Source organism: Dreissena polymorpha, chromosome 7 (genome assembly GCF_020536995.1).
Source record: "Dreissena polymorpha isolate Duluth1 chromosome 7, UMN_Dpol_1.0, whole genome shotgun sequence".
NCBI lineage: Eukaryota > Metazoa > Mollusca > Bivalvia > Myida > Dreissenidae > Dreissena > Dreissena polymorpha.
Window position 1 is genome coordinate 31967024 of NC_068361.1, and position 25927 is coordinate 31992950.

At 35.0% G+C, this 25927-nt stretch overlaps 1 protein-coding gene across 1 annotated transcript; it reads right to left on the bottom strand.

Annotated features, from left to right (window-relative positions):
• Positions 1 to 608: 608 nt before the first annotated feature.
• On the bottom strand, positions 609 to 13150 carry LOC127839230 (uncharacterized). The gene is made up of 10 exons (XM_052367513.1): positions 12985 to 13150; positions 11214 to 11297; positions 9710 to 9816; positions 8085 to 8156; positions 6878 to 6939; positions 6487 to 6539; positions 5459 to 5568; positions 3116 to 3187; positions 2211 to 2364; positions 609 to 851 (listed from the first exon to the last, which is right to left on the bottom strand). Exons 2-10 carry the CDS (start codon positions 11257 to 11259, stop codon positions 781 to 783), a joined length of 747 nt encoding a protein of 248 aa, XP_052223473.1. The 5' UTR covers positions 11260 to 11297; positions 12985 to 13150; the 3' UTR covers positions 609 to 780.
• Between the last annotated feature and the right edge of the window lie 12777 nt (positions 13151 to 25927).

Below are 25927 nucleotides of genomic sequence, written 5' to 3' on the forward strand. Positions count from 1 at the left end.
TATCGGCTGTATACTCGCTGCATACGATGGTTTTAATCGAATTATAATACGGAAATGCATTTAAACGTTATAATCTCCCATAATATTGGTGTATTTCAGGATTTTTAAATCGGATCCGTTGATCTTTAAAGAAGGTCTCTTCTTAGCAAAAATCCAGTTTAGGTGGAAAGTGTCGTCCCAGATTAGCCTGTGCTAATAGTCTGTGCAGATTAATCTGGTAAGAAACTCTACGCACAGGCATTAAACACCCTTTTCACAGAGCAATGCTCAGTTGAATGTCGATCATATAGAAACGTAGAGAGTTATTTATTTAGTTTGCAATGATTTTCGTAATTGTGATGTTGGAAAGCAACATGCGCAAAGAAGTTTTTATTCTATTACATATATATTTCAGATTTTTGCTAAATTTATTTATCACATGTTTACTTGTTCCGTATTTGCAAAAATCCTAACTTTACAGGATTCTGAACGTAAAATTGTTAAACGTGATATTAATGCAAAAGTCATTTTTCATTTGATTGATAAACGTTTATCAAACATATGTTGAAGTGACAAATACTGGTATAGCTTTGAACACATCAAACATTAAAAACTTCGTAAACAAAATGCAGTTTTAGTGAATGTATACGTTGTTTGTTTCTTGTCTATAATTTCAAACATTGTTTCTTAACAACAGTTTCACGGTCAGCACTCAGGTATTAAATTCATAAAAATTGAGTAACGTAATATCATCGTTTGTGTTTCTTTATAATTGTGGTCACGACCGAAGTTATTGCATGTTTATGGGCCCATTGATATTTGAAGGGTGTCGAGATTGAACAGTCCTTTCTTGTAGAGGCTGTACAGTCGCTCTGAAACATATGCAAATGAGCCGCGCTCTGTGAAAAGGGAGTTTAATGCATGTGGGGAAAGTGTTGTCCCAGATTAGCCTGTGCAGTTCGCACCGGCTAATCAGGGACGACACTTTCCGCTTAAACTTGATTTTCGGTAATAAGGGACTTCCTTCAAACTAAAAATAATATAAAAGCGGAAAGTGTCGTCCCTGATTAGCCTGTGCGGACTGCACAGGCTAATCTGGGACGGCACTTTACGCACATATGCAGTCCGCACAGGATGAACAGGGACGACATTTTCCGCTTTAATGAAATGTTTCGTTTGAAGAAAGCCTCTACCTATAAAAAATCCATTGTAGACGGAAAGTGTCGTCCCTGATTAGCCTGAGCGGACTGGTAAATCTGGGACGACACTTTACGTACGCACATGCATTTAACCCCCTTTTCTCAGAGCGCGACCCAAATCTAAGATGATACAAAAAATACGGCGCCTGCATACTTGTCTTATACTTATATCGATGAGCAGTCGATATATTTTCAAATCGGTATTTTCAATCTTCACATTTGCGCCACGATAACGGTATAATATGAACCTTAATCCTTGTCAACTTTAATCTTATTCGTTTAATTAAACACTTAATCACACGTACCATAACGAAAACATCATATTGATACAAAATACAATCAAACGCATCGGATAATGCATTTTTTTAGAAAAACAAAACTCGAGCTGAATGAGGATAAGTTTCATTATATTATAAATAAAACGTCTTTGCTAATGAAATTTGTACCAAAAAAAACAACAACACAACATAAAACCAAATTGTATAATAATAACATGAAAACATAATTAAAAAACACGCGTTTACAAAAAATCAAATATACATAACATAATATTAAAATAAGATAAATAAATCAAAATTTAAGCAATCTTACACATATATATTCATTTAATCAAACTAATACGAAATGTACACCATTTTAAACCATGGCTCAAGACTCGAATGGATTGACAGTCCCCGAAATTACAGCCACTATCACCGCATCAGAAATACATGATAAAACATACATCACGAAATCTAAGCATCAAGACATAGTTTTGTCTATAGAGTCATCTTAGCAACTATACTACTCAAAATTTGCTAAGGATCACTTTTTATAGTATGTGTAATTTGAAGTTCACCCCTAGCTAGATTCAGCTAGCGTCACGCATCAATGATAAATCAATACATAAAAATAAAATAAAAAAACGCATTCATATATCAAAACCTTCAAAATAACAATTTAAATTAAATTAAATTGAATTGAAGATAATGTGTAAACAAAAAGTGATCCTTAGCAAATTTTGAGTAGTATATTTAAAACCATAGCCCATACCTCGAATGGAGTGACAGTCTCCGAGATTACAGCCTGTATCACTACAGCACACGTCACATACTGCACTTTCAGATTGGCAATAGGGGGTGTGGCCAAAGTGACCTTGACATTGATCCAGATGGTTGAACACTTCTCTCATGAGCAGACGGCACATCTGCAAGAGAGGCCGTCTATAGTTGGTGAATGCAGTACGTTTCAACTTCTTGATGTATTGTGGAAGATAAACAAAGAGTTTGTCATTTTCATGCGAAGCATTTGAGTTCATATTTCAATTTAAAATGCAGGAAAAAATTAAATGTATAAACTTTACCGGACATAAATTCTAGTCGGTAGTCTTTTATTTAAGGCAATTAAGGTTTCTTCCTTAGAAAAGAGCCATTTTTCACAAATTTTAGGGCTTAGCGACTCAATGTTCACATGTTATACCAGTCACGACTGAAACTCGATACTCTCCTATAACTCGATACTTTCGAGTGGCAGCATTTTATTATTATTTTGCTCATGTTTTATTGTAAGTTGTGATCATATATACATGTATGCTGATGAGACTTAAATAAACTAATAAACTAAACTGAAATTAGCACAATTTAAAAAAGTTCGCGATTCATTATTTCACAAATGGTAACAGTTTACTACTATTTTTCACAAGTTTGAACAATTCGCAACCCGTTATGACACAAAATGAGGGAACACAGCTGGATAAAAGCCTTGATCTTCAAATCTTAGAACAGGAAAAACGTAAAAATTCGTGAATATGATCAATATTAAGGCACCATGACAATTGTCAAAATTGTGCCATGCAAAAAATGAACAACATAAAATATAAACCCACGCCTAAGCAATTCAGTTTGTTAAATTAAATAATCAATTCCTTCAAGTATTCATATACTTATAAAAATACTCACGTATTTATTTTGACATCCAAATATAAAGCTTGGGCTTGATCCGGGATTGTATACATCTTTTGCATAGCACACCTAGAAATATTAAAATAACAAAACACCCATAACCATAATCGATACCCGTTGTTCATTGTAACAATGGTGCGATATTTACCGTTCATTTTTTCAGAACAGGAATAATACAACTCACGAAAGGTTATTATAACTGAAATGTGTCCACCATCAGATAGTCCTTTTAAAGGCATGTTACATATTTCCCTTGCAATGCACGACAATATGTTGAATAATACAAAGAAACCTTAGGTCACCGCATTAGAACGGTCGATCCAAAACATACCAGGGCGGAGGGGGTGCGGGGTGATAATTGTTTTTTCAATGTGTCCTATGAAGTCTTATACACAGGCTGTAATTAGAATAGCGTCTTATATACAGGCTGTAAGGAGTGTAGCGTCTTATAAACAAGCTGTAAGGAGTATATCGTTTTATATACAGGCTGAAAGGAACATAGCGTCTTATACACAGGTTGTAAGGAGTAGTGCATCTTATATACAGGCTGTAAGGAGCATAGCGTCTTATATACAGGTTGTAAGATGTATAAAATCTTATATACAGGCTGAAAGGAGTATAACGATTTATATACTGGCTGTAAGGAGTATAGCTTCTTATATACAGGCTGTAATGAGTATAGAATCTTATGTACAGGATGTAATGAATATAGATTCTTATATACAGGCTGTAATGAGTAAAGCGTCTTATATACAGGCTGTAATGAGTATAGAGTTTTACAAAATGATGCAGGGTATTAAATATGATTAATATAAATGCATTTATTCCAGCACTGAAACTTTCCTGGTTACAATAAGTCAATCCTTTATAGAAAATTTGATAGATATAACACAACTGTAGTATGAGACCTACACACTCTTGTTTTATTTATTTATTTTGCAGTCACATAAACAACCAAGCAATGTAATATGGAACTTTTACACCCATTATTGCTGCTTCTTCCTGTATTTGCGCGATGATGATCTGAATTATTAACTTAATGAGGCTATATTCCTAAATCTTTTTCTATAAAGAAGGAATGTAGTTGACACTTGTTCGTAGTTTCATTTCATCGTTCCTCAAAAAGTTGTAGCTCTGTTGCTCTGGTCTCTTTCCTACCATTGAGTAATTAAATGGTTATTAAATTGAATGCGTTTTAATTCCCTTTTATTATTGTTTTATTTGAGTTACAATGCTATGAGGTTAAATTTTATTTACACTTAAATGTATCATAAATATTGCTGGGCCAAGTGTTAGGTTGAGCGCTCTAAAACCGGTTTTAAACCCCCAATGCTTTGCATTGACCGTTCCATGGCGGTGACCCCAGCTTTATTAATTTATGTGCTATGTATGTTGTTTTGTATTGTGCTGTTTTGTGCTGTTTGGGCAATTGGTCACTTGCCTTGCCTTAAATAAAGGACCAACTAATTGTGTATTATGAGAATTCAATACTGCTCAAGCAGCTGGAGTTTCACTTTTTTATATTATATACAGGCTGTTATGAGTATAGAGTCTTATTTACAGGCTGTAAAGAGTATAGAGTCTCATATACAGAATGTTAGGAGTATAGCGTCTTCCTGTAAGGTTACTCAGTGTTTGAATCGTTAACATTAATCGAGTAAAATTATAAATTATTTCTTATTTTGAGCAACGAATCCACCAAAATTATGGATGTTAGTCGAAATGTAAGTGATGATTATAAACTGTATGTCTCGCGATTGATAAAAAAAGATATAAACATGGATTTGGATAATTTACCGTGCCCGTTAAAAACAGGTTTAGCGTCATTGGGAGCAGGAAAACAATCAACAAAACAGATCGGCAAAGCCAAGCATATCAAGTCAAGATTTTGTTAACAGGACATTAGGTTATTAACTGAATAAAATGTTTGATGAGCTCCGCTTTATCAGAAAATTATGCAGGTTAATGGTAGTTTAAATGTAATGCATACGCAAAACGAAATCGTGAAAATCAAAAAACGCTTTTTCAAATTGCGTCAACCACGGATGATCATGATGAAACACATTTACGATATTTCTTAATCCTAATGGCCCCAGGTTATCCTGTGCAGTCCGCACAGGATGATCACAGAAGAAGAGTACCTATTTTAGGATATTGTTCGTCTAAATGAAGTCTCTTCTTTGACGAAAAAAAACTAGTTAAAGCGAAAAGTGTCCTCCCTGATTAGTTTGTGCGAACTGCACAGACTAATATCAGGCGGAACTTCACGCGCATACATTTAACCACGTTATCTCACAGCGCGATTCATAAAGTCAAACATAAATTGCATACGATTTGTACCTCATCGGTGTCGCATGTTGTTAATGATAGGCAGTCATGTGGGTTGCGGACGGCTGATTGGACAGAAGACTGGCTGCCACACGAAAAACACTGACTAATGTTGGGCGTAACTAAACATCAGAAAGGAAAAATGGCTGATGCGGGACATAACTTAACATCAAAAAGGAAACAATGACTGATGTTGGTCATAACTAAATATCAGAAAGGAAACACTGACTGATGTTGGACATAACAATCATCAGAAAGGAAACACTTACTGATGTTGGACATAACTAAACATCAGAAAGGAAACACTTACTGATGTTGGTCATAACTAAACAGCAGAAAGGAGACACTGACTGATGTTGGGCATAACTAAACATCAGAAAGGAAACACTGTTTTATCGCGGACATAGCTAAACATCACAAAGGAAACACTGACTGATGTTGGACGTAACTTAACATCAGAAAGGAAACACTGACTGATGTTGATCGTAACTAAACATCAGAAATGAAACACTGACTGATGTTTGGCATAACTAAACATCAGAAAAGAAACACTGACTGATGTTAGACGCAGCAATACATCAGAAAGGAAACACTGACTGATGTTTGTCATAACTAAACATCCAAAAGGAAACACTGACTGATGTTGGGCATAACTGAACATCAAAAGAAAAACACTGACTGATATTTGACATAACTAAACATCAGAAAGGAAAAACTGTCTTTTGGCAGACATCACTTAACATCAGATAGGAAACACTGACTGATGTTGGTCATAAGTAAACATCAGAAAGGAAACACTGACTGATGTTGGACATAACTAAACATTAGCAATTTAAACACCGACTGGTTTTGGACTTAATAACAATCAGCAAGGGAAACATAATTACAATTGTATATTTAAATCGTGTTTGCTGATTTAACCAAATGTTGTTTTGCGTTATTGTTTTTGTCACGCAAATCTTATGCATCGGGTAGAGTGAACCGCATTAACATAAAAATGAAATACATAAATACAATAAGATTAATAGCCTTGCAATTACTTAGCTTGATTCCACAAAATTTGCGATTACAATCGTCCTCGTTGTAACAACACCTGCAGAGAAAAAAAATTTGATTCCCTTATAATCAAATTAGTCTAGACCAATTTGGCGACCAACGCCGTCTAGTGGCGATAAATAAATACAGGCCAACTGTTATTAATACAAGTGCAGGGGAAAAGTGCATTTACCATGCGAATGATTTAAAATTAAATTCCGTGAGAACAAAGCGAATAGTTATATGACTTCTATGTGAACTGAACTATTCTAACTGCAATAGTTTTCTATATGGGAATTCAATATATGTAATTTTTGTTTATAAGAACAAATTTGCAGAGTTTTTTTATAAAAACGCATGCAAACAACAACATACATGTATTTCGATATTTCTTACCTAGTGCATGCTATTACTTCATCTCGTTTGCCGACTACAGGGGCAGCAAAACCTGAGCAGTACTAAAATACCAGCAAATATTATGTATAGTGCCACAAAAAGGAAACACACATCTAATAGAAGCATTCGTAAATATTATATGTATATTGCCACAAATATGAAACATGCATCTGTATATTTCAAATGTGTATACATTAGCACTGAGTTGAAGCAAGCATAAATAAAATCCTCAAACATACCCCCCCCCCCCATATGAAAACATTCAATGCCTTAACATACACATAAACTTCCACGAATTTTATTCGCACCTCATACATAATAAACATTCAAAATTATTATAAAAGCGGAAAGTGTTGTCCGCGATAAGCATGTAGGATCGCCCCGGTCACACAACAAATGATATTAATCTGACCCAAACGTACGAAACATCTGCACTAAAGGCAGAATGCCGGATTGCCAATAAACTATTGAACTAAAAGGAATCAAACTTTGGTCACACGCCGTTGAACGGTGCAAATAATTTGATGGCAAGGGTGGTTGCGGTTGTGGGTGGCGTTTAATTTGTTTGTCAAATTTGAAATGTTAATTCATTTATTGTTAGAACTACCTAATGGAAGGCTTAAACTAGAGCTACAGAACTGTAACAGTTTTAAGAACGAAGAAACGAAACTGAAACAAGCATCAACTACATCTAGTCGTTGATTAACACCTTTTAGAGACAAAACATAATATTAAGATATTGCTTCTGCAGAAAAAAGTCGCAATAATATTTTCAAAATGCCAATTAACATTGCTTGGTATTGTATTTTAAAGTAAAGAGAAATATATAGCACATACTATTTTGTTTAGCAATTACCATCTTCCAGTAATCAAAATGCTGTGTGGCAGTTCTACACATACTCCTAAAATCACATGATTGAAAGCCAAACAATCACATGATTGAAAGCCAAACAATCACATGATTGAAAGCCAAACAATTACATGATTGAAAGCCAAACAATCACATGATTGAAAGCCAAACAATCACATGATTGAAAGCCAAACAATCACATGATTGAAAGCCAAACAATCATTACTGTTTTAAGTATTTGTTGCTTTTTTCGTAAGAAGCAGTTCGATGAACTCACGGTCAGCACAACCGAAACCGATACAAACATTGAATACTAAATAAAAGTTATAAACTATAATTATATATGGAAATACACACATCTCTCCCGCGGCAACCTCCTCTGTACACAACATTGAACGTCTCTGTGATAACCTTATCCATGTAGCAATCCTGCAAATAATAATAATAATAATAATTATTATTATTATTAGTAGTAGTAGTAGTAGTAGTAGTAGTAGTAGTAGTAGTAGTAGTAGTAGTAGTAGTAGTAGTAGTAGTAGTAGTATTATAACAAAAATATCAATAATACCAATAACAATAATTAGAACACGTTATTGTTGTTATTAAAATAAAAAATGAAAATTAATGACTATACTCTAATTTTGTGACACATTAAAGCGGGTATATACGATTTAGTCAAATATTTATGAATTTATATAAACTGTGTAAAAAACTTATTATATATATATTTCAATATAAATTAAAATAAAAGTTAAGAAGAACATGTGTCGAAATATGCGAAATAAGCCAGATATTTAATTCTGAAATTGAAACGGCTGTACAGCCGAATTCGTCAGCATGTATACCATACATGCACGATGTGCATCTAAACTTAGTTTAACGGTTTATTTGAAATTCTGCAACGATATCTATTCATACGACACACGAACACTATCTCCGATCCTAATACAAAGAGGAATGCTTCGGTTATTGTAGGAAAATATGTATCGGCTCGGGGCGCTAATTTGTCTTTGCTGCATTTTATGAAATTCGGCTTTAATGTATAATTTTTCTTGCCTATTTTGTGTTATTGTAACATATTTTATCAATATATTACAATTAAACACATATAAACAAATCGTATATACCCGCTTTAAAAGATCACACTAAAATGTTATAGTGATATCGATGTGTTTCCATCCATACTTGGCTTTTTTAACAAGAATCGCACTGGAATGCGAGCTTTTGGTAAATTTTCGAAACGAGTACAATAGATATAATATGAAAAGAAAAATATAAAATGATTTGGAACGAAACAAATATATATATATTAACCCGCGTTTTCAAAAATGGGTCGTATGCCAAATGCCACCAGCTTAGTTTAGCTGTTGTAAAAGACCAATAAATAGCTGATAGTCGTTCTGGAAAAACTTGGCTAAATGCATGCGCGTAAAGTGTCGTCCTAGATTTTCTCTTCTTCGATTAAAGCAATTTAACAACCATTTAACAGTTTGAGATATGTCTTATGATGTTATTTCCTTTGCGTCTGGAAAACTCCGATGCCTTTAATCGTAGGCTAACTAAAAGATGGACTGTTGTACTTGGCTTATGTCGTAATAAGTTTTCCGAAATACTATTTCCTACTGTGGCTGAACTAAGTGGAGCTTAACTTTCATAGAGGTTGCGAAACAGAACCTTTCTCGTTGCAATTATCGGAAGAGGACAGATCCATCTTTAAAATGATGTCAGACTTGCAAACTTTGCTGTATAGGAAATGCAAGTGTTTTTTTATTAACTTGGATTTTTTTTTAATTTGACCTATATGGACTTTGAATAAGTGTAATATAACCCTAGACGAAAGTTGAAATAAGATAAAAGCGGAAAGTGTCGTCTTTGATAAGCATGTAGGGACCGCCCCGGCTTATCTGGAACGACACTTAATGACGCACATACATTAAGTCAAGTTTTACAAGAACGCAGCTAAATTCATCATGTATTCCTACCTCTGTACGGTTGTCACATACAACCTGCGTAGTGCAATCTGTGAGCTCTAGAGCATTGTTACATAGACGACATCTCAGTTGATGCTCGGCCGGTATTTGAGCCAGAACTAAAAAAAGGCCACATTCTGGAGAAACTGAGTTATCTGCCTGTGCGTGAATTGTCGTCCCTGATTAGCCTGTGCATTCCACTGGATGTTCGTAAAGAAGAGACTTAGTTAAGCGAAAAAAATATAAAAGTAAAAAAAATTCGTCCCTGATTAGCGTGTAGAAACTGTACAGGCTTATCGGGGCAAACCCTTTGCGCACATGTATTAAGCCCAGTTTTCCCAAAACGAAGCTCATATTAACTCAAGTATGTGAGTAACACTTAAGGTAGCGCACCTCTAATGGGCACATATCCAAATATAATCTTAGTAATTATTTTCTTAATCAGCATCATTTCACTGAACTACATGCAAATTTGTAGGTAGGCTTTCCATGCTTTTTAAAAAATATACCGATTTTTTCAAAACCACCCCCACGCTCGGCTTTTGTCCAGTTTATTTTCACCCCTGGGGTATATAAAAGTTCCATAATTTATTCAAATTTCCAAATATGGGCATGCAGTTGGTGTGTACAGATGCTGTAAAGGTGTTTAAAGTTTAAACAAGATGAAATAAGTATTCTTTTACAGACATTTATTTTTTACAAATTGTTATCTATGGAAGAGCGCCATAAAATGTAAGTGATTTCAGCCAAGTACAAATTGGGTCGGTTAAAAACAAAGTGTCATAAAATTCAAAATAGTATCATTTAAGTCATATTTTAAACTTAGTTTTTTTATAGAAACACTATATACAGCAAAAATACCAAGAAATAGACAGATTTACCGTTTACTTTTTGAAATAAAAATAAAAATGCAACATGCATGGTTCGTATTTTCAACAGTAAAACACCCAATTTCGCCATAACGTTGTTTTAATTTAAATATTTGAAGAATATGCATAAAAATTGCAACATATTTAACAAAAAATATAGCTTATATGCCATATTAAATCAAATTACGTTAGAAAATAAATAAAACGCGTCGCAAAAAAGTATACGTCGTTGGCAGGATTCGAACCTACGCGGGAATATCCCAAAAGATTTCTAGTCTAACGCCTTAACCACTAGGCTACGGCACCTAATAGTAGGCTCTTCAACCTTCGAAGAAATCGCGGGAAATCATTAGAGGTGCGCTACCTTAAGTAAGCTTATGCAAACAGCCTAGTCCAGATATTCTAATCAAGTTCACAACAAATATGATTTAATTATTTAAAGAATATGAAACATTTTGCAAAACGACTGACAATTATAATAGTAATAATAATAATAATAATAATAATAATTATTATTATTATTATTATTATTATTATTATTATTATTATTATTATTATTATTATTATTATTATTATTATTGCCAGTGTATCATAGAACAGTGCATGGTGAGTCTATGTCACTTTCTGACGCATTGATATTAACATACCTGCCCATGCAGCGATTAGGAACCCTCCGAAGAGAACGGAAAGCATTTTGTGCAGAAAAACGTCAGTCAATAAATGATGAATGCCTGTAGAAAAAACTATTGCAAACACAGCGCCATAGTTTAATATATGGACCGAGGTCTTTGAAAAGGGTGTTTATTGCATATGCGTCGAGTTTCGTGCAAGATTAGCCTCTGCAGTCCGCACAGGCTATTCAGAGACGACACTTTCCGCTTGAATGGTATTGTTCGTTAAAAGAAAGTCTCTTCTTTGCAAAAATCTAGTTAGGTGGATAGTGTCCTGATTATCCTGTGCGGGCTGCAGAGACCAATCTTGGACGACACTTTACGCACATGACATAAACCCCATTTTCACAGAGCACTACTCATATACAATTAAAGGTTTTAACGGCCTAGTTTAGGGAATGTCAGGAAATCTTAATTAGACATTCAGTCTGTGGACTATGGTGGCACTAAGGTGCCATCACTGCGCCTTTAGGACGTTTTCATTGGCCGATTATTTTGAGGGATAGTATCTTGTTCCCTCAATATAATCCGCGTCTGTGATTGGTCGACTATCTTGTGCGCACAATATAGCGATTGTGTTTTCCAGTCTCCAAAAAAAGACGGGAAAACAGACTTATTTTGTGTTTCCCCGATTTATTTTTTTGGAGCGGAAAATACAAGTTCAGTTTTCCCGTCTTTTTTCGGAGCGGTGATTAGTGTTACCGTAGTGGAAAGATCGATTTTAGAATCACTTCACGCATGTGTACCTCTAAGATGACTTATTAATGACAGCGTGTGCTGCTGATGATCCAGAATCAGTGCATTTCATTCAACTGAAAGTGTTCACACAACCGAAACCACATGTTTTGGTACAATACAACACCCCGGACAATAGTCAAACGAATGTCTTGTCATTCCATGGGGTATGCTAATCAGTGTAATGATGCCATCTTTATCTACAAAAGCTTCTTTCTGCTGACTCATCATTGGCTCAATCCACTTTTTACATATTATTTTGTATTGATCGGTGGAAATAACGGGTGTTGCGTGGTGACCATGGTGACATCAATTGAAATACGCGTGTGATACACAGTCTATGTGGAGGAATGTCAATTAAAGGGTAAACAAGCGTGTACTTAATTGAGTCCCAGAAAACTACTGCTTTAATTGTCTGAAATGTTAATGCCTTTTTTCTTGATTCCTCTTACCAATTTACATTTCCCTGTCACATGCAAGGTGGCAGCAATTGTGGAGAACGATCGACGGTAACTATTTGTGTGTAAAATGACATTTTATCCTTATAATTTACAATGCAATATTGATTTTCGCATTGGGGGCACATAGTAATACAATGGGAAATTGAATGTTTGACGGAAACTACTGCATAAAATTAACTTGTAGTAAAAACTAGTGTTGAAAGAATACGACGCGCTGATATTATGGTCGTCTGCCTTTTAGTGTTTCATGATCAACTTTATTTGAAGTATTTGACAACTTAATGTATTACATTATGAGTGTGTGTTTGTCTTATGGAGTACATTATGAGTGTATATGTCTGAATAAATGTTGAACAATAGCCTCTCTATGGATATTACTGAAACTTCCAGTATCTACGTAACACAACCATAGCATTGATGTTAATGACTCAGCGTACTATATACATGCAATGCTTTCGCAATACATTTTAAATAAGTTTATTTCTTGCTTATACATAATAAATTAACAAATATGTCAATTACTATACGGACATTATAAGCATTCTACTCACCTTAAAACTAAACCGGTAAAGTTCACCAGTAGAAGATCGTTGTCAAATCAATGGTATCCAAAAACGACAATTTCTACGTGTTATCTCAAAGTTTGAAACTACTTTATCTCTTCGTTCGACTGCTCGGACACAATGTCAGTACATTGTTGAGCAAGTCGAATAAATTGGGGTCGTGCTCTGAGAAAAGGGGGCTTAATGACTGTGCGTAAAGTGCCGTACAATATTAGCTTGGGAAGTCGGCACAGACGAAACTTACCGCTTTTATGGTATTTTTATTGTAAAAAAAGACTCTTCATCGCAAAAAAAAACACACTATTTAGGCGGAAAGTGCCGTCCCTGATTAGCCTATGCGAACTGCACACGCTCATATGGGACAACACTTTGCGCACATGCATTAAACCATTTATGCCTAGCGTCCTGAACAAAGGACCTTGCAAACAGCGCAGACCCAGATGAGGCGCCGCATAACGCATAATGCGGCGTCTCATCTGGGTCTGCGCTGTTTGCTTAAATGAATTTCTTTATGAAATATTCTAAATATAGACATAAATATACTTGACACCCCTAATTTTGGAAATAAATTGATCCAATTTAGAAGGATGGGAGAGTCCACTGGGCATTAATGGGTTAAACTCCCTTTTTATAGAGCGCGGCTCATTTACATTGGGGAAAAATAACACGCAAGATGTTTGTTGGGGGCACCTGAGCGGTCACTGACAATCACCTGGTTAAAGTCAATAGCTCATTACATTACAAACCATTATCTGACCTTCTTTCCCTTTCAGAAATCTATTTTCATGCGCGATGTTTAGTCGGGAAAATCTTATTGTTGTGGTGAATGAATAACCGCAATTACGACGGATAAGTAAGAAATAGAGCATATTTGTTCATGTAAGTGTTAGATCGTGTGTTATTTCACGAGTGATCATAGAGTTGCGCAACCACGAGTGAGATATAATTTTTCTATTTTCACAAATATCATTATTTCTATTTACGGTGAAAACAAGCATAAAATAAAAAGAAAATATGTTGGATTCGGTGGAATGTCGATTTTAACAAGCAAGTACTTGTTAAGTGGGTCAAACAAGGGAAGTAAATATTGATATAAAAATCTAAAAATAGAAAAAGTAATTCCGAAAAAAAATTCTTTTCACCGGTATTTTTTTTTTTTTAATATTTTCACTACTGCAGAAATGTCATATTGTATCATTAGGCATAAAAGAATAATGATACTTCGGAAAATTATCATGAGAGAAATTGTGAATAAAATCCTATGGTCGATCAATTAACTAGTTTCCTATACATTACAGGACATTACATACACCACGACATAAAACATAAACAGATTGAAGCTGTTGTCACTGCAAAGCAGTGTGGGTTAAACATCAATAATTTTAATCATATACGTATTATTGTTGGTCCCATTTATAATACGACTTATCTGTTCATCGTACATTCTGCGTGTCTAAGTTTTCGAATCTACCAATGAAATTAACATACGCTGTATACCTTTGTTACGTTTTGACATGTAATGTATTCAGCATATTGTAATATTGTATGTATAAGAATCTGAATTAAAAAAGAAATCCCGAGCAGGATTTCGTAACGGATTGATAATTAATTCACTCTTTAGAGAATGTAAGAAAACTATTAACTAAAAAGTTTTGAAATTATTATAGTTGAAAACTGTTTCGAGTTTTAAAGGCTATGTATTCAAATAAGCGCGGATGTTTGTGAGTCTAAGACTTTAATTGCATCATCGGTACCAGACAAGGGGATCTTAAGAGCACAATTATCTTTGATTTGTATATATACGAGTTGTCTCTCGTCTTTAAATCGTAAGATCGTAAGGGTATTTTAGAAACTAGCACATAGAAGATATAATATTATACTATTTGAAGACTACGTTGCGAGCTGCGCAAATATGCGATCGGCGAACAGTCGCAATTGAACTCTAGTTCGGAATTTAGTGAAAATATTTGTATAACTTTATAAAAAACGAGACCGGATTTAAAATAAGAAGCGCATTTATGGAATTAATCCGACATGTATGAATACAAATATACGGATCTACTTTTTTCCGTATATTGAATATTCCAAAGGGACTTGTACCGAGTTTCGGAAATATGACTGTTTTTTTTAGATTGATGTAATATATTCAAGGAGAAATTTCTACATCATGTTTTAGCAATCGAAATAACACTCCTAGTAAAGAAAAATATTAAAATACTCCGCTGATTTATGTATAAGCAACATCCGAAATCTGATAAGAATAAGCGTTTGTTTCTGTAGAATGTGGGTATCATTTGAAATACTCATAAAGCGGTTATAATTAGCTGATTATGTCTACAGCGTGCAAACAGTTGTTCGATGTTATTTGGGCTGATGGACTTTATTGATAAATAACTAGTAGCGAACATGGTGGCTTCTGATCACACTGCGCATTCGCTGATGAGACCACGAGACATAGTGCGACTTTATAGGACTGCGCAATTGAGTCGGATAATCTTGGGCTTCGCTGGCCGCATATAACATTTGACCCGTTTTCACATGACGCGCAAGTTTTGTTGATTGTGTTATATTTACATTCGCTCTTGATATTCTTTAGAGAAAAAAAATGAACGAGTTCATTTGCATAACCCGTAAGCCGGCGATACCGCCTTCGAAGGCGGAGCTTCTAAAATCGGACCAATGGTTTCAAGACGCTGACGCGTAGCTATACAGTGACCAGTACCGTGACCACACTACTTGTGTAAATATAGCAACAAACATGAATAAACATTACCCGTTTGTTTAATATGTTTCTTTGATGTTTCATTTCTCGATGTCTCGATTTATCCCGTCTTAGTTGTCAAATATTTCTGTAAAAATATATTACCGAACCAGCTTTCCGTATTTTATTTTCATCACTTGAATACGCAATTTATGACGTATCTTGTGTGACGTCATTTCGGTGACGAAACCTTTTACGAACAATATGGACGTGGTGTATTTTTTACAGTTAAATATTTGTTTAAATCATCGAACGAATCCAAAACGTATTTCGAATTGTGTGTAAGTCAATAGTCATGCATAACACCTTAAAAACAGACACTAGAAGTGTATATCGTTGTAACTTTATTGTTATAAGCATTGGATTAAAGTTGCCATAGAGGTAAGCGTGTCGTTTATACAAAATTTAGTTTTTTAATGACCCTGTCAAAGCTTAAATAATGGCATTAATCTATTCTACAGCACAGATTCAGCTGCAATCGATGTTTTAATTTTCGAAATAATGTTCTGCGTGTAATTATAATTAATAGTAAAATTTCAGAACTCATTTTCTTCGCGCAGGAATTATGAATAACAAAACCTTAAGGGGCGGGTCCTAGCTGTTCCCGAACCTAAGATTACAACATGTGTTGCCTCCCTAAAAGCATACAACTTTGAGTTGTTTTTTTTTATGCTCGAATATGTTTTAATTGTTTAAAATTAAAGGATAAATATAAGGATTGATTCTTATTTTTCGGGCTTTTATGCAGTATGAACGCTCAGGGCGAGTATTGAAAATTTACCGAGAAGCGCTAGCACGCTTCATGGAATATTCAAAACTCGCCCTGAGCGTTCATACTGCATAAACGCCCGAAAAATAAGAATCAATCCTTAAGTAATTCTTGTTATATATTTAAGACTGGTTTATACTATGTGCTCATTTTTGACAGCGTTTAGGTCATTGATGATTAACTCATTTAAAAATTAACTTTTGTTGTCCGCACAGGCTAATAAGGGACGACACTCTCCGCTTTTATGGTATTTTTAGTTTCAATGAAGTCCCTTCTTGCGGAAAATCAAGTTTAGGCGGAAAGTGTTGTCCCTGATTAGCCTCTGCGGACTGCACAGGCTAATCTGGGACGACACTTTACGTACATGCATTATGCCCAATTTTCTCAGAACAATGCTCAAGTGTTCTTTTTTTATCCAATAAAAGACATAGACTACAATGTATACATGTGTATGATCATAAGACAAAATGATACCATGTAGCAGCAATAATGTTCAAACATGTGATACAATATATGCTTATATATACTTTTTTGTTTTTGTGGGGATTTTTTTTATAAAAAAAGGTTAATATGTATTTTTTAGATTGGTTTTAAAGAAAAAAACAGAATAGTTATGAATAAGGATGAGTTGCATAAAGAAGGTAGAAACTGAAAGCATACTGGACTTGTTCATGAAAGTTTAATGTGTTTCCATTTTTGTTCAAATATATGAAGTGTATCATTGTTTAGGGCAATTTCTTTTTCAATTTGAATCTTCAGTTTTTAATAATTTATGAAACAGTTCATTGTAGGTTTTTGTTTTCTGTATTTCATGCTGAATATAAATATTTCATTAATATAATTATGTAATTCACAGCATTATAAACCTCTTTTATTTTATGCTTTCCAGTGGTTTATAGAGAAATATCAGTGAATTAAAACTGATAATTTCACTAAATAAACAGTGAAAATTATCAATAATTTTCACTGTTTTACCGGAACTATTTTTTTACCCCAATTTGACCCCCGCTAATTCTTCTACCAAGAGCAAGAACTCTTCAATGAATATTTATATCAACAAACGGAGTATCTGCCATTGAACATACATTTCTGTCGTCTGCTTTTAAAACATTTACCCTGAAACTTAACAATGAATGACTGCGAAAACGACGAAATTAATTTAATTTTCTCAGATATTTTTGATGTTGACGATTATTTTAATGAAATACAGAAAATCTTAATGAGACATCAAGTATAGCAGAAGAAACAACAGCAACAGCAGCAGCAACAGTATCAGCAGCACTGTTACCCATAACAGAAACAAACCAAACATGGGCTTCAGAAACAATTTCTGCTGGGATACAGTCGTCACATCAGTTCACGTGTGTTCTTTTAAATTACAATAGTCATTTGAATACTAGACATTGAACATTTATAATCATAAGGTTAAATCAACACCGGGGAAGCACGTGTAGAGAATCCAACGCCGACTTGACGATCAGAAAGTAAAAGTGTAGCTTACAATATAAAATCGATATAAAATCGCTAGCCTGTCACTTTCCTTAAAAGGTCAGACACACCGCAACAATGGATTCGTCAGTAGGAATATGATGAATTAAATAATTATATAAACGACCACCACCTCTCTGTTAACCCATTCATGCCAAGCGTCCTGAAAAAAGGACATTGCAAACAGCGTAAACCCAGATGAGACGCGATATAGAAATAAATATACTAGACATCCCTAATTTTGGAAATAAATTGATCCAACTTAGAAGGATGAGAGAGTCCACAAGGCATTAATGGGTGACAAACTATCGAGATGCTCATTAATAAGACATCTCGTCACTGTTTACTTGCAGCGTGATCTATTGCGTCCATTTTCGTGTCACAGATAAGAAACCGACAGTTTAATTAACTGAACAAAGTTGGCCAATATTTGACTGACTGATTCAGTACACAATTATTATGTCCGCTACAGTTACTAACAACCCCGACCGATCGCTCTATTGTTTAGGTCACACCGTCCGCTACTGCTGTTCTAGAATGCGCTTTTGGCACTTCTGGTTTATATCCATGGTCGAACATCAACAACACTAACGTCTCCCGAGTGAAAACCAACTCCGCACCACCTAGTAAGAAACAACTGCATACAACACTGTTTGTGCCATTGCGTACTTGTACAACGGAAACTCCCAGTATTATGACATTACCCATGTAACCAATAGCTTGGAATAGCTTTTTTTGCACGACAGCAACACAACTTGGTACGGAATACCGTTATGGCCATCGTGGTTACACATTAAAATCCAGAGGGCGACAATGCGATAGTACGATGGCGACAATACGATAGTACGATGGCGACAATACGACTTCGCGATAGTACGATGACGATAATGCGACAGTGCGACAATACGATTGCGACAGTTCGATAGTACGACGGCGACAATTCAATAGTCATATCGTACTGTCGCCATCGTGTCATTGCATTGTCGCCATCGTATTATCGCGTTATCGTACAGTCGTCATCGTATTATCGCATTGTCGCCATCGTACTATCGCACTGTCGCCATCGTATTGTCGCACTGTCGTCATCGTACTATCGCACGTTCGCCATCGTATTGTCGCACTGTCGTCATTGTACTATCGAATTGTCGCCATCGTAATGTCGCACTATCGATTTGTCGCCCTCCGGATTTAAATGTGTAACCACGATGGTCCTAACGGTATTCCGTAACTTGGCCGGTGAACAAGCCAATGATTCATCGCTTGCGCGCCCCAAAACATTGAGTAAACAAGCTCATAGTCTATAGCTTGACATTTTTCGCATTTTTGTCAAATGTCGATACGCAAAATTTGCTGTGTCATCGACCTATTTTGTTCCTTTTAATATGTTATTCAAGTTCAGACGTTTTATGGAAAACTTCAAACAAGACTATCAGTGACACTTATGCGATAATGCGCATTATTATTGATAACATGAGAACAAGAAATGATGCAATCTCTCTATCAAATGCAAACAAAGCAAATATGTGCTCCATAAAAAGGCCCCCGAAAAATAATAAGTACACAGAGTTTTAGTATCTTCTTTGATTAAACGCATCTTTTATGTGAAATTTCCCATTTGCAAAACGGGTCGTCATTATTCAAGATATCTGCCCAAATTAACCCATTTATGCCTAGCGTCTTGAAAAAAGGACATTGCAAAAAGCGTAGATCCAGATGAGACGCCGCATGATGCGGCGTCTCATCTGGGTCTACACTGTTTGCTTAAACAAAATTCTGTTAGAAATATTCTAAAAATAGAAATAAATATACCAGATATCCCTAATTTTGGAAATAACTTGATCCAATTTAGAAGGATGGGAGAGTCCACTGGGCATAAATGGGTTAAGTTTGGAATTAAAGAACTTTTTTGTTCTCCTTCAATATACCCCTTTATACCAAACATCAGGATAATAAAGTAACATGATTTTGTAAGCATTTGAATAAAACATGTTATATTCATTTCAAAACAAATACAGTGCATTACCAACATACAACTGAAAAAAAAGAAAGTGTTGTTATTGTGATAGTAAATGCAGCTAATAATAAATTTAAATAAAATACTGCTATTCAAAGATACTTTAAGCGTTTAATACTGGCCCAAACCAACAAGTGGGCCGTTTTCTGTGGAAAAGGGCGTTTAATGCCTGTGTGTAAAGTGTCGTCCAAGATTATCATGTGCAGTTCACACATGCTAATCAGAGACGACATTTTCCCGTTTTATGGTATTTTTAGTCTTCTTAGCAATAAGCCAGTTTGGGCGGAAATTGTCTGATTAGCCTGTGCATTAAAGCCCTTTTCACAGAGCTTGGTCCAATTATACTTCGTTGGGTAAAAATGTTTTACTCCAAAATAGTTGTGCACACCAAAAATATCACTGACACTGTTAGCAATACAAAAATGCTTGTTATGTGTACAGCCCGCGATTCGCCATAGGCATGAACTCTTTGAAATGTTGGAAAGTGTGTAACGCTAGCGCTACATTGCTCAGAAAAATATTACATTTTTTGTAATCGTGATTTTTTTCCAAGTCGGCTAGCATAACTGATAGATACAAATGCGTATAATTGATAAAGAGTCCACACGCTATTGAAGAAAAGTAATAGGATTATGAAAAAAATAATGCGACAATGTAAAGGGGATCATAATGTAAATTTCTTAGCAAAACTACGTTTATCTGCATTTATGCAGTTTCGTTATTTCCAAAATCATACTTAAAATTTGAAACCTATAAACGTAAATGATAGATATCAAATATATATTATTATAAATTCGAGTTACAAAGGTACGGATGTTTTTCAAATTAAACAGGACCTTTTTCACAGATTTTGGCATGTATGGAAGCTTTTCATTACATGCTTTATATTGATTTCCTCACAAATATCATAACTAAAACGAAAATGTGCGAATCTGAAACAACTTTTTTTAATTTTATCAATTTACCAAAACGTGAAAAGGCCACTTTAAAGTGTTTGGAAGTCTGTTATGATATTAATATCGTGATAATGTAATTACAATAACAAACACACAAACAAACAAAATGGAAACAAAAATTAATTACGATTTTGAACAAGAGAAACATAATAATTGTAAAGGCAGTAAGGACAAACTTTGACTTTTAATCTACTTTGGTATGTATAATAATAATTCAAATACTATCAGTGACTGCAATGCGATGCATACACTTCTTGCAATAACAATACTTATTCTTGTGAGATTTTGAATCAATAACACAAGTGAATATCTCATGAATTAATTACCGTGTATCATTGAAAACATTCATGCATCAAAGCCACTAGACTAGTGCTGCAACAATACGCCAAAAACCGTATTGCAATATATTGTCAGTTCAAAAACCCGTATTGCAATATATCGCAATATATTGCTAACTTGTACCAAAATTATAACTTGCCAATTTCCCAATAATCCCATAAATTCCAATTTTAAAGCAAATTCTGGTAAATATTTACTATAAATGTGCTCAAGAATAATAAGAAACACAAACATTTGCAAATTTTCTTAATTATCAAATACATTTTTGCAATTGTTACTATTTAAAGATGTGATGAAAAAACGTCCAACCGGGGCGTTTTTCCCACTGAACACGCGTAATTCAGCTGACGTGATGTTCCCGTTTTTATACAACACAAAATACACCCATACTTTCCATGCGACGTTCTACATGTCTGTATAATTTTCGCGCGCTTTTATTGAGACAAAGGATTAAGCACTTTTTATTTGACGCTATAATTTTTTATTGTCGCGTTAAAATTCAAATTTGGAAGCGTGTTTCCGAAATTCGGATTACAAATAATGCTCAAATCAGAATCGAACGAAACATTTACAGCTGTGCGCAATTAATTCAACGATAATCTGTTCAAAAGCATCGAATGAATGCTCCCATGTAACAATGCTACTCCGTATAATACACTTTTTAGAATGCTTTTTTCACGTAAAAAATAATTTACACTGCTTTGTTTTGTTTACCTTTTTATCATTATTTCGGATGGCTTTTCTGGACGAAATGTGAATGAATTTTTGTAAAATTTTCGTACCGGTATGATGAAAATCATATCGCAATACATTATGCGGATTGCGTATTGCGATATATACCGATATACCGGTATATTGTTGCAGCCCTACACTAGACGGCATTTCATTTAAGTGCGAGTCAGTCCGTTGCATTAATTTTTATTTCACGTCCAGCGGATATTTTTGAATAACCTGTCTTTATGATAAGTGCAGTTCGTGTTGTTATTATAGTTGATAGAAATGTTCTCTTTCAATGTATATTCTGCCAGATGTTTGGTCCTTACTAGTGCTGCAACAATACGCCAAAAACCGTATTGCAATATATTGTCAGTTCAAAAACCCGTATTGCAATATATCGCAATATATTGCTAACTTGTACCAAAATTATAACTTGCCAATTTCCCAATAATCCCATAAATTCCAATTTTAAAGCAAATTCTGGTAAATATTTACTATAAATGTGCTCAAGAATAATAAGAAACACAAACATTTGCAAATTTTCTTAATTATCAAATACATTTTTGCAATTGTTACTATTTAAAGATGTGATGAAAAAACGTCCAACCGGGGCGTTTTTCCCACTGAACACGCGTAATTCAGCTGACGTGATGTTCCCGTTTTTATACAACACAAAATACACCCATACTTTCCATGCGACGTTCTACATGTCTGTATAATTTTCGCGCGCTTTTATTGAGACAAAGGATTAAGCACTTTTTATTTGACGCTATAATTTTTTATTGTCGCGTTAAAATTCAAATTTGGAAGCGTGTTTCCGAAATTCGGATTACAAATAATGCTCAAATCAGAATCGAACGAAACATTTACAGCTGTGCGCAATTAATTCAACGATAATCTGTTCAAAAGCATCGAATGAATGCTCCCATGTAACAATGCTACTCCGTATAATACACTTTTTAGAATGCTTTTTTCACGTAAAAAATAATTTACACTGCTTTGTTTTGTTTACCTTTTTATCATTATTTCGGATGGCTTTTCTGGACGAAATGTGAATGAATTTTTGTAAAATTTTCGTACCGGTATGATGAAAATCATATCGCAATACATTATGCGGATTGCGTATTGCGATATATACCGATATACCGGTATATTGTTGCAGCCCTAGTCCTTACTGCCTTGGCTTTTATTACACAATGGCAGGAACCAAATTTTGTTTATTTACTTCAGTTCAGGTCTTATGTAATTTGTTGAAAATAAAAAGGTAAACGGCTGAATTTTAAATTTGTCAGACATTTTTCTATAACTGAATGACGAACAGTCAACAAATAAGTAAGAAAGTTGAAATGAAAATTAAAGTCAAAGATACCTTCATTTGGAATTACGCTATTATTAGTTTTAGTAATGTAATTTGCATAGACTAGATATGTGTTAAGAATAGGCTTACTTAACATGAACAAAATCCATTGAAAGCTGAAAGACCTAGTGTCATCCCTGATCACATTGTGCGGACTGCACTGGCACCTAGTGTCATCCCTGATCACATTGTGCGGACTGCACTGGCACCTAGTGTCATCCCTGATCACATTGTGCGGACTGCACTGGCACCTAGTGTCATCCCTGATCACATTGTGCGGACTGCACTGGCACCTAGTGTCATCCCTGATCACATTGTGCGGACTGCACTGGCACCTAGTGTCATCCCGAATCACATTGTGCGGACTGCACTGGCACCTAGTGTCATCCCTGATCACATTGTGCGGACTGCACTGGCACCTAGTGCCATCCCTGATCACATTGTGCGGACGGCACTGGCACCTAGTGTCATCCCTGATCACATTGTGCGGACTGCACTGGCACCTAGTGTCATCCCTGATCACATTGTGCGGATTGCAATGGCACCTAGTGTCATCCCTGATCACATTGTGCGGACTGCACTGGCACCTAGTGTCATCCCTGATCACATTGTGCGGACTGCACTGGCACCTAGTGTCATCCCTGATCACATTGTGCGGACTGCACTGGCACCTAGTGTCATCCCTGATCACATTGTGCGGACTGCACTGGCACCTAGTGTCATCCCTGATCACATTGTGCGGACTGCACTGGCACCTAGTGTCATCCCTGATCACATTGTGCGGACTGCACTGGCTAATCTAAGACGACACTTTACGCACATGCATTAAGCCCCGTTTTCCAAGAGCGATGCATATATTAAACATCGAAGTCGGATGGGTAGTAAATTAAATAAAAAGTTACATTATAAAAATAATGTTGAGTCAATGTGATCTCCTTTATTAGCTTAACATCAATTAACACACGTTATTATGGTCCTCGCATCACAAAGTAATACAGTGACTTGTGATATGACTTGTCATTAAAATATTAATAAAAGAACGATTAAAATATTAATTCAAGAACGATGAAGACATGTGTATGAACTATAGCAGGACATTTAAATCTCTTTTTAAGACGACTTGATCTTTTCTAAAGTATTGTTTACAATATCATTTTACAATATAAATGGACTGTGCTCTGTGAAAAGGGGTTTTAATGCATGTGCGTAAAGTGTCGTTCCAGATTAGCCTGTGCAGTCCGCACAGGCTAATCAGGGACGACACTTTCCGCCTTAACTGGATTTCATCCTGAGAAGAGACTTTCTTGAAACGAAAAATATCATAACAGCGGAAAGTGTCGTGCCTGATTAGCCTGTACGGATCGCACAGGCTAATATGGGACGACACTTTCAGCACATTCATTAAACCCCCTTTTTACAGATCACGGCTCAAATATTAACTGAGCAGGTTTTCAAACAGATTTGTTTCATAAAATCATTGTTTTATACAGAAAAAATAACCTGTTAAAAAATCATTATTTTCTCCCATACACGATTATGGCGTCCGTCTTGCAATCTCGTTTTATGTAAAATAAATATCTGAAAATATATACTTTTTCTGACTCCCAAAGAAAATGTACAGCATGGGTTAAATACTTACGTTAGTCAAGTATTGATAACAGGAAAAAGTTTCGTTCCTTGATCTAAATTTCTGGTTCGCACCATGGGATTTGGATAAGATACCTTTTTATCAAATAAATAATCTGTAAACAAAGAAAAGATCTGTGTAACAATTAAACCAAGTATTTTATCCATTTGGATTTTGCTGACTATAAATGCTCGGACCTTCTGGATAAATCGGCGAATGCCTTAAATTCGTTTAGCGTTACAGTCGCTTTATAATAACTCAAATTCAGCAATAACAAACCGGTTTGTATTGTACTTTTATTTGTTCAGAATGAACCTGCGGTCCTGTTAATAAACTAATTTATATATTGGCCGTGTTCTGTGATATAGAGCTTTAATGCATGTGCGTAAATTGTCGTCCCAGATTATCCTGTGTAGTCCGCACAGATTAATCAGGGACGACATTTTCCACCCAAATTAGATTTTTGCTAAGAAGAGACTTTCTTTAAGCAGAAAATATCATAAAGCGAAAAGTGTCGTCCCTGATTAATCTGTGCGGTCCTCACAAGCTTATCTAGGCGACACTTGACGCACATGCATTAAACCCCTTTTCGCAGAGCACGGCATTTATTATTTATATGTTGTATATTTGGTAAAAAATAACATATTTACTTATTTTACTTTATTTTGATTCATACACTAAGACACATATATGCATGACAAAGACAAAGGCACATATGCGCGCGCAATCAATTGTGTTAAGTTTAATTCATATTAAAAGAACTAATGTTATACATAAACAATTTAACACTACGATGATAAGAATACAGTTGTTTAGCATAATATTAAAGGACGCGATAGAAAGAATCATACACCATCATCAGACATGTTTCACTACACGTTAAAATACTTGTTTTTATGATAA